This window comes from Sus scrofa, chromosome 7 (assembly GCF_000003025.6).
Source record: "Sus scrofa isolate TJ Tabasco breed Duroc chromosome 7, Sscrofa11.1, whole genome shotgun sequence".
In the NCBI taxonomy this organism is placed as follows: Eukaryota; Metazoa; Chordata; class Mammalia; order Artiodactyla; family Suidae; genus Sus; species Sus scrofa.
In genome coordinates, this window is record NC_010449.5 from 41,654,550 (window position 1) to 41,668,194 (window position 13,645).

General features: G+C 44.3%; 1 protein-coding gene across 1 annotated transcript in view; it reads right to left on the minus strand.

The window, feature by feature from the left end:
* ADGRF5 (adhesion G protein-coupled receptor F5) overlaps nucleotides 1-13,645 on the minus strand; it is a 129,167-nt gene that overhangs the window by 14,294 nt on the left and 101,228 nt on the right. Inside the window, 5 exon segments of the mRNA XM_013978015.2 lie at nucleotides 1,841-1,993; nucleotides 5,039-5,074; nucleotides 5,077-5,250; nucleotides 8,336-8,545; nucleotides 11,590-11,760. Of these exon segments, the coding sequence (XP_013833469.2) occupies nucleotides 1,841-1,993; nucleotides 5,039-5,074; nucleotides 5,077-5,250; nucleotides 8,336-8,545; nucleotides 11,590-11,760 (744 nt within the window).

A 13,645-nucleotide genomic window follows, 5' to 3' on the forward strand; every position in this document is an offset into this window, starting at 1 on the left:
GCTGCACCACGACAGGAACTCCTATTCCCTTCTCTGTCCCCCCCACCCCACCACCCACTTTTAAATTTAGCATCAATTGAGTTCTGAGCCATTGGATAAAATCTCAAAATACCTAAGTAATGTTCTATTAGAAAAGAGAAGAGCAATCAGATTCGGTGTAAAGAAAGCCGTGAAGGGAGTTCCCGTCGTGGCTCAGTGGTTAACAAATCTGACTAGGAACCATGAGGTTTTGCGTTCGATCCCTGGCCTCACTCAGTGGGTTAAGGATCCATTGTTGTGTGAGGTGTGGTGTAGGTCACAGACCCAGCTTGGATCCCGGCTACAGCTCCATTACACCCCTAGCCTGAGACCTCCATATGCCGCGGGTGCGGCCCTAGAAAAAAAAAAAAAAAAAAAAAAGAAAGCGGTAAAGAACAAAAGTAAGTCAACAAAACATGTCGACACCCTGAACTAAGATGGGGGGACAGTGGAAAGTGACTTTGGCTGCCCCCTGGAAGAGGCATTGTGGTGGGATCAAGGGACAGTGACTCAGAGATGGAGAACTCTAAATGCTTCTGACTTTGGCGTCTAGGGCTCAAACACCAGCATTGTGAGAAGGACAACAGATCTCTCAGTTAACTCAAACAAGCTTGCTAACAGAGCCAGGCATCCCTCAGATGTCATTGGTTCTATTACAGAGAAGATTTTGAGGGGGAGGGGCTTGCTGGTGATGGGAGCCCAGGCCCACTTTATCCACTGCCTCTCCGCTGCTATGAGGAGCAATCCTCAGCATGGGTTATCGCAGAGATGGCTCCACAAGTCACCCTTGAAAAGGGTATATGGGGCTTGGGAGTACCCACTGTGGCACAGTGGTAATGAATTTGACTAGTAACCACGAGGATGCAGGTTTGATCCCTGGCCTCCCTCAGTGGGTTGGGGATCCAGTGTTGCTGGGAACTGTGGTGTAAGTCAAAGATGCGGCTCAGATCCCACACTGCTGGGGCTGCTGCAGCTTCAATTCAACCCCTAGCCTGGGAACTTCCATATGCCTCAGGTGCAGCCCTAAAAAGCAAGGGGAAAAAAAAAAGTATATGGGTGGATACTGGCTCAGTGATGACACTGGATGGGAAAGAGTTTCTGATGCTTAGCCTGTCTCAGGGAACCAGTGCCCGCAGGGGCCCCCTTTCTTTGCTGAAATCTTGAAGTGGTCTCAGCCCCATACAAACACTGCCCACTTTAAACTGCCCAGGATCGGCTGATCTATGCCTTCATCTGCAGGGCAGGTTTTTTTTTTTTTTTTTTTTTTGTCTTTTTGCTATTTCTTCAGCTGCTCTTGCGGCATATGGAGGTTCCCAGCTAGGGGTCTAATTGGAGCTGTAGCCACCGGCCTACGCCAGAGCCACAGCAACACGGGATCCGAGCCGCGTCTGCAACCTACACCACAGCTCACGGCAACGCCGGATCGTTAACCCACTGAGCAAGGGCAGGGACCGAACCTGCAACCTTATGGTTCCTAGTCGGATTCGTTAACCACTGCACCACGACGGGAACTCCTGCAGGACAGTTTTGATCCTGTTCTCCTCACCTGTCACTAACAGAGTTCATCCCCCGGCCACCCACGCCATCTCTAGTTTAGAACTTACCATGTGTGTCTGATAACATTGATTTTATCATATTTTTCTCTTCCTTAGGCTTGAGGCCAGGGAACGTAACATTTCTACTCCAACCCTCATGTTTAGCTCAAGGCTTGACACATGAGGGTGATTAACATAGATCTATTGACGATGAATGAAGGAGCGAGTGAATAAATGAAAGCTCGCTTATGACTATGACATTGAAAAACAATTCCCAGTGCTCTCACCAGGGACCAGCTTCAGCTTCATAGGTGGGCTCCGGACTGAAGTGTTAGCGGCATTGATAAAGTGACAGAACACGTCCACGTTTTCTGGACAGGAAACTGAGTTCGCCTTGAAATTGTGTCTGTAGCACACTTGCTTCCCAATAACTTCTTTCACTAAGATAAAAGGAGGAAAGAAGGAAATCCCAAGGTGAGTAGTCAAAGCACACGTTTTTGTGAAGAGGATCCAGTGTGGATAAACGTGTCCAAACTCTTTCCAGGAATATGCCACATCATCTTTTTATTTTCATTATTGAGCTCATACTTCATTAGTTTCCCTAATCAGACCCACGCAGACAAGACCTTAGCTGGTTAATACAGTGCATTAGTCCTGTACAAATGGAACAAATTATGGCCTAAAAATTTGTTTCTGAACTGATACAGCTGTTCATTTCTGTACAGTGGCAACCCAACCCAACAACTGAGATACTTTTTCTAAAGTTGACAGCACAGCTGAAGTTGCCAAAGATTCAAATTTTATACATATATATGTACATAGATGTATTTCTTTCTTTATGTAAAAATGTGGTTTATAAAAAGCCTCTAGCCTAGAAGTAGGTAAGTCCACCTTTGCATGTGCGCTGGCCAAAACCTTACCTCCTCCATTCATAGCTTGAAATTCGTGCCCACAGAGATTTGGGCAATCAGAATACGTTCCCAGGATCTGACTAGTATCCATGAGGATGCAGGTTCAATCCCTGGCTTCACTTAGTGGGTTAAAAATCTGGCATTGCCCTGAGCTGTGGTATAGGTCACAGGTGCGGCTTGATCTGGCATTGATGTGGCTATGGTGTAGGCCGGCAGTTACAGCTCCAATTCGACCCCTAGCCTGGGAACTTCCATATGACGTGGGTGCAGCCCTACAAAAAACAAACAAACAAAAAAAAAACCCACAAAAAACAAATGCGTTCCCAGCATCCCTCTACCTATCTAAATCCCATCATGCTCTGTGCATTTTTCCTATCCTGCTTTCGTCCCATTGGTTTAGAGGTCACCTCTTTACAGGTCTGTCTCCATCATCAGACCCTGAGGTCTCAGAGAAAAGGTTCCTGGTCTTATTTATCTTTGCATCTCCTAGAGCCTAACTCAGTACTTGGCACATGGCAAGCAGTGAACAGTTGTGTGTTGAACACAAAATGTTGAAACGCTTCATGTTTCAGTACCCAGACTGATTCCACAACCCCCTACTGGGCAGCCTTCTCTAAATTGTCCACTCTTGACTGGATCCCCACTTTTCTGAATTTCCCTTGTTCTTTGGATCTCTAGCACTTATTTTGAATATTTAATGTCATATGCATTGTCTTTTATGACACACACCCTTCTAGATATTACTCTCTATACCCCACTTCTTGCCTTTGCATTGCCTGTTATGGTGTTTTGTGTTAAGCAGGAGGTCCCCACGCATAGTTCTCAGAAGTATGAATGAGTTTATCCATCCCTCGTGAAGGTGTCCATGGGTTAAGATTTGGGGCTGTGGAGTTCCCGCTGTAGCTCCGTGGTTATGGACCTGATATTGTCTCCGTAAGGAATGCAGATTCGATCCTTGGCCTGCTCAGTGGGTTAAGGATCCATCATTGCTGCAAGCTGCAGTGTAGGTCACAGATGGGGCTTGGATCTGGTGTTGCTGTGGCTGTGCCAATTTGATCCCAGCCCCAGAAACATCCATGTGTCGCAGGAGCGGCCATAAAAAAATATAAATAAGTAAATATTTGGGGTTGTAAGGTCCATATGTGGTCGACCTTAATGGGTAGGAGTTCAGAGGGATGTGGATGGAGGGTACAGTCCACATTCCACAGGACTGGAGCTTTTCGGCCAGGTGCCATTGGGTGGTACCAAAGGTCCACCTTTTCTTTCTTCTCTCTCTTTTTTTCAGGGCCACATCTGTGGCATATGGAAGTTCCCAGGCTAGGGACTGAATCAGAGCTGCAGCTGTTAGCCTATATCAGAGCTACAGCAAGGCAGGATCCAAGCTGCCTCTGTGACCTACACCACAGCTCAACGCAACGCCCGATCCTTAACCCACTGAGCAAGGCCAGGGATTGAACCCGCATCCTCATGGTTCCTAGTCGGATTCATTTCCACTGAACCACATGGAAACTCCCCAAAGATCCACTTTTAATAACTCCTCCGCTTAGAGTTCCTGGATCATATAAGTAGTATAAATTCAAGTCCCAAACCTGAGTGAGGGTAGGACAGTCTCTTAATTCTCAGAGGAAATGTATGCCCACCCAGCAATGAGGCCAAGTTCTTAGCTCTGGCAGGTGAATTTTGTTTTTCTACATGACCTTTTACTGAGCGTGCCATCCTTTGAGGGTCCTGACGTGCTGGTGGGGGGTGGGGTGCCTTTTCTTTCAACACACATCAGAGCCCTAAAATTCCGGATTCTGAAAGTTCCCATCATGGCTCACTGGAAATAAATCTGACTAGCATCCATGAGGACGCAGGTTCGATCCCTGGCCTCACTCCATGGGTTAAGGATCCAGCATTGCCATGAGCTGTGGTGTAGGTGGCAGACGTGGCTCAAATCTGGTATACCCATAGCTGTGGTATAGACCAGCGACTACAGCTCCGATTAGACCCCTGGCCTGGGAACCTCCATATGCTATGGGTGCGGCCCTAAAAAGACAAAAAAAAAAAAAAATCCAGATTCCGGGTTTCTAATACTGGCAGATGTCCTCACAGGAACCCCAGCATTAGCGAAGGCATTATCTCTATTTTTCTTTTCTCCTATGTTTTTGCTCTGTGGTTATTTCTCTTACTTTCTTGCCTGCTCAACTGTGCTATTTTTATAGCATATTTTTGTAAAAGGATTTTTGTGCTGCTTTTATAGCATATTGACTTGTAGTGCGGAAGGAGGGACCAACAGAATATCTAATCAACTTCGGTGAGCGCGTGGAAGGCCGTGACGGTATCTTCATAGGTTTCAGCTGCTCTCACTGAAAACAACAGGCTCCACCCTCAGAGACTCTTGAGATTTTTGTCACAAGCCAATGAGCCACTGGGCACATGGCAAAAGAGACAACACTAAAGCCTCGTGGGCTTTGCTCTGTTGCATTCTGTCTTTGATGCAATTCTTACATCACTAGACCCTTTAAGAGCAAATTCCTAGACTGCATATATATGAAATCATATGTCCTAGCCACTCAGCAGCTGGCATCTTACCGGCAGGAAAGGACAGGGACCCCGTCTGGAAAATGACTTGTAGTCTTCGTTCTCCTCGATGCAGCACTTGATGTGATGGGAGCTGGTGCACGGAATTGCAGCTTCCAAAGGGTCAACCATGATGTCAGGCTCTAGGGGCAGCGGGTGGACGGTGACATCTTTGGCCATGACACTGTATGAATTCTTATATCGGAATATGCAGTGATAGGTTCCTGAGCAGGAGGAAGCCACAATGAAATGGAACAAAGTCATTGCTCCAAAAAGGCACTAGCTGGGAATGTAAAGACAAGGCTTGAGTTCCCACTGTGGCTCAGTAGTAACGAGCCCGACTAGTATCCATGAGGATGCTGGTTCGATCCCTGGCATCACTCAGTGGGTTAAGGAGCTAAGGATCCGGTATTGCCGTGAGCTGTGGTGTAGGTCACAGGCGCAGCTTGGATCCCATGTAGCTGTGGCTGTGGCATAGGCCACCAGCTGTAGCTCTGATTTGACTCATAGCCTGGGAACTTCCATATGCCACAGATGTGGCCCTAAAAAGACTCTTTTTTAAAAAATGCTTGGTTTTCCTTGCAAGGAAAAAAAAAAAAAAAAGAGAGAGAGAGAGAGAGGGCACACACAACACCCCTTCCTGAATCCTGGATGATAAAATTCTCCATCAACCCCCTTCCTGGGCTCTCTATGCATTTGAAGAATGAATCCATCACCACTGAAATAAATTCTTACTTTCCAATAAAATGAAGTGGCTTATCCAAAGTCATATAGCCTGTTGGGGATGGAACTGAATTTCAAATCAGGTTCCCAATACCTTCTCCAAGGGTGGGGGAAATGGGCATTTTGGAATGAGCTGTGGGATTCTTTGAAAAAACTTATCAGTGAGATGGAGATGGAGCACTGTGGTCCTGGGATGGCCCCTCCTTTCATCTCTAAGGGAGTGGGTGCCTCTGGTTCCGGACAATCATGGCCCCACTAGGGAGTGGGGGCGGGAGGAGGGAGAAGGGAGAGGTGGGTTGTGAGTTCCTGGAAGAGCTTGACCTGTGGACTGTGGGATCAGACCTCTGACTCTTATCTAGAAAGGTCTAAAGATGAGAGCCCGCTGACCCTGCAGGAGGGAACAGAGAAGCCTGCAGCAGGAACAGCCTGCACGCCCAGTGCTCAGTGAAGCAGAGGACCAGGGATAGTGCTGGGGTTGAGCTCCATGGAAGGAAACTTTCCCATTGGACTTCATGCCAGAGCCCATCAGAGAACGAGCCCCCTTTGGACCAGCTGCCATGAGGAGGGTGGGAAGACCTTACAGCATCTACAGTTAATTATGACTCTCCTAGGTTCCTTACATTCCATCTCTGAGCCCCTAGAGGAGTCAGAGCAGCCTCTAGCCAGAGGGAAAACATGCACAAGGACAGGGAGGAAATGCCTTCTGATTCCCATTGGGAAGGATGAGAAATTTGCATTGAATTCAAAATAAAAACATAGTTGATTTCCATGAGAATAGATGATTTTTAGCATCTGAGTCTGGGACTGCTTAATAGTTCAGTGTGACCTATTGACCTAACTTGGCTCCTCCTAGATTATTGCCTGATAGGAAGAGAGAGAAATTGGGCAGAGCAGGTGTGAGCTCAGCCTGGGAGGAAAATACCCCCGTTTCCTGATTGTATCCCAGTCCAGCCAAAGGATAAAGAGTTATTTATCCAATGTTGCCTAGGCCTTCTGTGAAAAAATCAAGATGACCTGGATCTCACAGGATCTGGACTGATTAAGCTTCTAATTAATGAAAAGCTTCAGCAAAGAGTAGTTAAGAGTTGGTCTCTGGAGCCAGACAGGCTCCGTTTCACCCCGGCTCTGCCATTTACCAGATGTATAACCTCAGGTAATTCATTTAACCTCTGTGGGCCTCAGCTTCCTCATCTGGAAAATGGAGATAATAATGGCACACTTTTCTAGGTTTATGGTTTTAAATTCATGAATACCCTTAAATTCTTACCACCATGTCTACACACAACAACAGCTCAAGAAATGTCAGCTATTATGGAAGCAATTCTATTGAATTCTCTCTGCTATTAAAAATCTGCATTTCCTAGAGTTCCCGTAGTGGCTCAGTGGTTAACAAATCTGACTAGGAACCACGAGGTTGCGGGTTCGATCCCTGGCCTTGCTCCAGTGGGTTAAAGATCTGGCATTGCCGTGAGTTGTGGTGTAGGTCAAAGATGCAGCTCAGATCCTGAGTTGCTGTGGCTGTGGTGTAGGCCGGCAACTACAGCTCCGATTTGACCCCTAGCCTGGGAACCTCCATTTGCCACGGGAGCAGCCCTAGAATAGGCAAAAAGACAAAAAAAAAAAAAAAAAAATTTGAATTTCCTCCCAAACTAAACAATGTCTAGGGATTAAACAAAATTATCTTTCCCCCTTTGGAACCAGGCATGTAAAACCTCTATGCAGAATTTTTATACCTTGGTTGGGTGAAACACTTCCAAGAATCTGGTGAAAATACTTTAAAAAACAACCCTCTTAGGGGTTTGGGATTAATAGATACACACTGCTATATATAAAAGAGATAAACAGCAAGGACTTACTGTATAGTGCAGGGAACCTTATAATAACCTGTAATGAGATGTAAACTATTGTATTTGGAGTGGATAAGCAATGAGGTCCTGCTGTATAGCACAGAGAACTATATCTAGTCACTTGGGATGGAACATGATGGAGGGTAATGTGAGAAAAAGAATGTGTATATATGTGTGTGTGTGTGTGTGTGTGATATATACACATATATGTGGCTGGGTCACTGCTGTACAGCAGAAATTGACAGAACAATGTAAATCATCTATAACAGAAAAAAAATGAAAGCCTAAAAAAAATTAAACCAAAAAAAGTAACCTATAATGGGAAAGAATCTGAAAAAGAATATATACGTGTGTGCATATATACACATACAGATCTCTGAGTCACTGTGTAGTACGCTGGAAACTAACACAATATTGTAAATTAACTACGATAAAGAAACAAAAACAATCCTCTTAATAGCAAGATCATAGGCTCTAGGCTCAGAGAGACTCGCTCTAATCTTGGGTCTACAATTTAAGTCATGGAAGCCCAAGCATATTTATTATCCTCTCTGAACCTCACTTTTCACATCTGTAAAATAGGAACGATGACCTCGTCCCCCAAGGGGCTCTTGCACTAAGTGTGATCACACGTGTGATGTGGGGTGGCTGCTATGGGCATGGTCCAGGGCAGACCCTCTGTGGAGGGTCATGGCTATGGTGCGTTTTCTGGGGTCCAGGGTGTCTGGCTTTCACTCACCGTTCCACTCCCTGGTCGAGGTCTGGACGGTCAGCACCGACTCTGCTCTGTTAGGATACCTCCTCGTGGTATAAAACCTCTTGTATATTCTAATTCCAGCAGAAGTGTTCCAGTACATCTCATCATAGTTACTCACATCACTGATGCATTTTATAGAAAAGTTTTGTCCCTCAGAAACAGAAATTGGGTCCGGGGTTATTGTTAGTTTGGCTAAAAGAATGCAAACAAAACAGACAAAAGAAAATCGACAACAAGTACAGTGTTTAGTCTTTCTGGTGACATCAGCACTTGAGTGAAATTTCAGATAGAGACAGAAAGCCTGGGCTGTCCTGACTCTACTTGGGTCAACACAGGACTGGTACCTTGCTGCTCCGGGGCTTTACTTGTTTCTAGGCTGTTCCTGGTGGTGCTCTGAACTGTACTCATTTCCATCACATGCCTTGGGAGCTGGTTCACCTCCCCTTTGTGGCTGGAATTATCTCCTAATGATCAGCAGGGCAAAAGGTTGCAAACTTAGGGTGTTAACTTAACCCGAGCATCCCTCCAACCTCCTCCATGACACTACCTCAAGGGGGATTCAATGGCTCTTATAACCACTCCATCCTCTACTCTTTAAAAACACCTTTTGAAAAGTCTACAAATAACGAATACTGGAGAGGGTGTGGAGAAAATTCCCATTGTTGGTGGGAATGTAAATTGGTACAATCGCTATGGAAAAAGTATAGAGGTTCCTCAAAAAACTAAAAACAGAGTTGCCATATCATCCAGCAATCTCACTCCTGAACATATATCCAGACAAAACTAAAATTCAAAAAAACACATGCACCCCTATGTTCATAGCAGCACTATTCACAATAGCCAAGATGTGGAAGCAACCTAAATATCCATCTACCAATGAATGGATAAAGAAGATGTGGGGTGTGTGTGTGTGTGTGTGGGTGTGTGTGTGTGTGATGGAATACTACTCAGCCATAAAAAAGAACAAAATAATCCAATCTGCAGCAACATGGATAGACTTAGATATTATCATATTAGGTGAAGTAAGTCAGAAACAGAAAAACAAATACCATATCACTTATATTTATGAAACAGACACAGACTTATAGACAGAGAAAACAGACTTGTGGTTGCCAGGGAGGAAGGGGATGGGGGAGAGATGGATTGGGACTTTGGGATTAGCAGATTCAAACAATTTTATATGAGATGGATAAACAACAAGGTCCTACTGTATAGCACAGGGAACTATATTCACATCCCTGTGATAAACCAGGATGGACAAGAATATAAAAAGAATGTATATATATGCATAACTGAATCACTTTGCTATACAGCAGAAATTAGCACAACATTGTAAATCAATTATTTTTCAATAAAATAAATTTTGAAAAATTCACCATGTGTTCACAAAGAAAAAAAAACCTTTAAAAAGGTAATATATAACACTGTATTTTAATTCCTTTCTTTCTGTATCTTTTCTCCATAAAAATGTGAGCCCTTTAAGAGCAAGACCCTCTTGGAGTTCCACTGTAGTATAGTGGGTTAAGAATCCAATTGCAGTGGATTTGTTCACTGCAGAGGCATGGGTGCAATCCCCTGCCTGGCCTAGCACAGTGGGTTAAGGGATCTGGCATTGCCGCAGCTGCAGTATAGGTTGCAGCTGTGGCTCAGATTCAATCCCTGGCCCAGGAACTTCCACCTGACATGGGTTTGGGCATAAAATATGTTAAAAAAAAAAAAAGTGCAAGACCCACTCACATGTGTCTTTGAATCCCCACCATTAGCACCAAGGCTGGTACATAGTCAGTGCTTACTAAACAGAAGAGTGGATTCTGGAATTACATGTTAAGAAGAAGGGTTGTGGAGTTTACTTCCCAAATAATTATACTTGGGCTAGGAAGTAGAGGCATTCTAACCACAAGTCTCTCTATTTACTCCTATTTTTGAGAACTTCCTCATTAGGTTCATGAGTAATTAGTCACTGAAACCCTTAACATGACTCTTACAAATATAAAAGCTTCTATGAAGATTCTACTGGTTTTGCCTCTGGTTCTATCTTTCTATTCCTCTTTGAGCATAGATGACATTTCAAAAGGCCATTTACTTCTGTCTTCTCTATGTGAACAATGTCATGACTTGAGCCCATGATGCAGGCCTCTTTTCCAATCAATGTAAAATCTTATTTTTAGTCATAAACAAGGGAAATCAGGTCTTTCTATAGTTGGCATTCAAATGCTCAGCTGCAGCCCCAAAGTCACACAGCAGGGATTCATGTCTCCCCCTCACACGCCCTCACTGTAGGGATCTTGAAAATAAGATCCCAACTACTAGACCAATGGTTTTCAGCAAAGGCTAAGCATGTCCCTAAGACAGCCAAGAGCCCACAGAATCAATACAACTCACTGGGTTAAAACTTGGCAGTATAAAACTGCTCTCACTCTAGAAAACTACAAATAACCTCAAAGACCCTGAACTTTTCTATGGCAATAATGTTTCTGATAAACTCAATCTTGATTTTTGTAGAAATGTTAAGTCATGATAGTAGAAAATGAGAACAAGAGTAACAAGTATGTGTATCTCGGCCCTTTCTCCAAATTGTTCAGAAGGGGGAACTGATGATTTTTCTAAATAGTTTGTTCTTGTATGGTGGGTGGAAAAACAAGTTTTTCTGCCTCATTGTTGTAGATAGGGGTAAAGTTGTAATGCTTTATGAGGAGAAGAAATGATACTTTTAAAAGGCCTAGAATTAATTGAACTATTAAAAAAAACTTTACAACTACAAAACAACCACAAAACTCTAGACTCAAAGTTTTCTGCAGAATTCTCTCTGGAAAAGGTGAAATGGGAAAGAAGAGATGATAGAGAGGGTAAAGGGTGTTGGGGAGTAGGCAGGCTATTGAAACTCAACAGAGGGAGAAGAGGATTATGGGAGGAGAAAACGGGAAATTAGGTGGCATTGTCCTCATGCAGTGACTAATCTAAGTGTGAAATTCCACTTCCTGTCCACTTTCTGCCTTGCTAGTATAATACAGGTTGTTTCTTCCTTGCCACCAAGGTTACTACTCTGACACTTCCTGATTTTTAAAGACTTCATCTGACTTTAAATGGCAGAGATGGAAATCCCATTTTGTGATTTACCGCAACCACACCCTCATTACCAGGGAAGTCCCTGCTTTACTGCTCATGGATATTCCCAGTTGATTGGCAGCCCTTGGTTAGAGGTGCAAAGTGAAGAATTCTAGTGAAAGGGTCCTTACCCACAGAGATGAATGTCACTTTTATGTCCTTACTGCCTCTGGCTCCGTGGGCGCTGAAGAACTCACACGTGTAGGCCACTGTCGTTCCAGACGACCCACTTGGACACTGAGTTCCATCAGCCATGAGGGTGTATCTGCTACAACCAGATTCTGTATCTGTTTCAGAGATTCCTGTAATGACATAAGAGATTCTTTTACTGTCATCATTGGCTGACTCTCTGACTTGGTAGCAAAGAAGCCAAATCAGTGGAAAAGTTATTATTTACATTCAATTTCTGCTCTTTGAATGGAGAGGTAGGATGGGGTAGTGGTTAGCTCTGCCGCTTTAGGATCCAGGTGGCCTGGCTGCAAATTCCCAGCTCTACTACTTACCTGCAGGGAGTTACTGAGAAAGTCACTAAACCATTCTGGACCTGTTTTTCTAGATGTAAAATAGGCATAAATAATAACAGCGACCACCCAGGATTGTAGTCAGATAAAAGGAACTAATAATGTAAACCCTTAGGATAGCACCTGGCTGGTTTTTCTCCCCAGACCCTGAAACGGTTTCTCAGAACACCAAACAGATTTGCATCTTCACCCACTTTGATTAAATTACCTGCTAGCTCATAGGCTCAAGTGCCCCATTCAGCTCTAAGGCTCAGTCTTCCAATTATTTTTGGAAAACCCACTTCTGACCCTTCACAAAGACCTTCAGTGATGGTTATTAGAGTGTGAAGAATAAAAAAAAAAAGAAAGAAAGAAAAAAAGAAAAAGAGAAGCCATGTGTTTGGACATGATTTCCACTGGAAGGAAAAAAGAGGTCAGATTATTTAGATTATTGTTAATGTTGAAGGGAGGAACAAACAAGGCCTGGACCTCTGAGTGTCATCTCATTTGAGACTTGCTTTTATCACTTGTTCCCTCTTCTTAATATACGTTTTAGTCCAAGCTCATGCTTTCTGAGGTTGCCAGGAGTTTACCCTTCAAAATAGCAGCTGCTCCTCCCTCTCTTCCTGTCCATTCCCAAGATGCTGGGCCCTCCAAGCCACCCTCACGTCTTGCCTGTGGCTCTGTCACCCCCTCTCAGTCCATTTTTTCCCCTTCGGTTCCTTCACTCCCTCTCCTCCAACCTTGCCTTCTGCCATGTCCTCTTAAGGCACTCCTCAAACATCTTCCGAAAATTAAAGAAAGAAAAACAAACCTCTGATTAACATAACTGCATCTTTTTCAGCCTTGGCTGAATAATCACCAATATTGATGTATAAACTACTTGGATGGATAAGGCAGCAGGTTTTCTCCCCGGTCCCAGAAATGGTGGCTCAGAACATCAAAGTGCTTTCCATCTCCCTCACTCTGATTAAACTCCCTCCTAGCTCATAGGCACACGTATCCATTCAGCTCCAAACCTCACCCTTCCAATTATTTTTGGAAAACTCACTTCCTCCAATTCCTGCAGGACCGCACGCCATCCTTTCTCTCTCCTCTCCCTTGACTGCAGAGCAATGGAAGGGACCGAATGTGGCCAGTACATTTGGGCTCCACTGGCTGGGGTAGAGGCAGTAGGCAGGTACAAGTTTGCTGCCCAAAGTTAAATAATATCCAGTGAAGATTTCCCAGGAGTTCCTGTTGTGGCTCAGTTGTAACGAACCTGACTAGTACCCATGAGGATGCAGGTTTGATCCCCGGCCTCTCTCAGTGGGTTAAGGGTCCAGCATTGCTGTGAGCTGTGGTGGAGGTCACAGATGCAGCTCGGATCCCGTGTTACTGTGCCTATGGTGTAAGCTGGCAGCTGCAGCTCTGAGTTGACCCCTAGCCTGGGCATGTCCATATGCCACAGGTGCGGCCATAAAAAAGAAAAAGACAAAAATGGTTTCCTAGGACACTGAGAATACATGGTTTTTAAAACTACCATCATTATCAGAAAGCAGTTCTTGTGGTAGATTCAAGGCAGTCAACTCTGTTTTAAATGTTGACATTTCTCATCTCTCTCTTTTTCTCTCCTCTCAAAATCTTACAAAATGGGTACCATTGTTACTATTTAAAAGACGGAAAGTCTACAGGTCAAGGAGGTGAT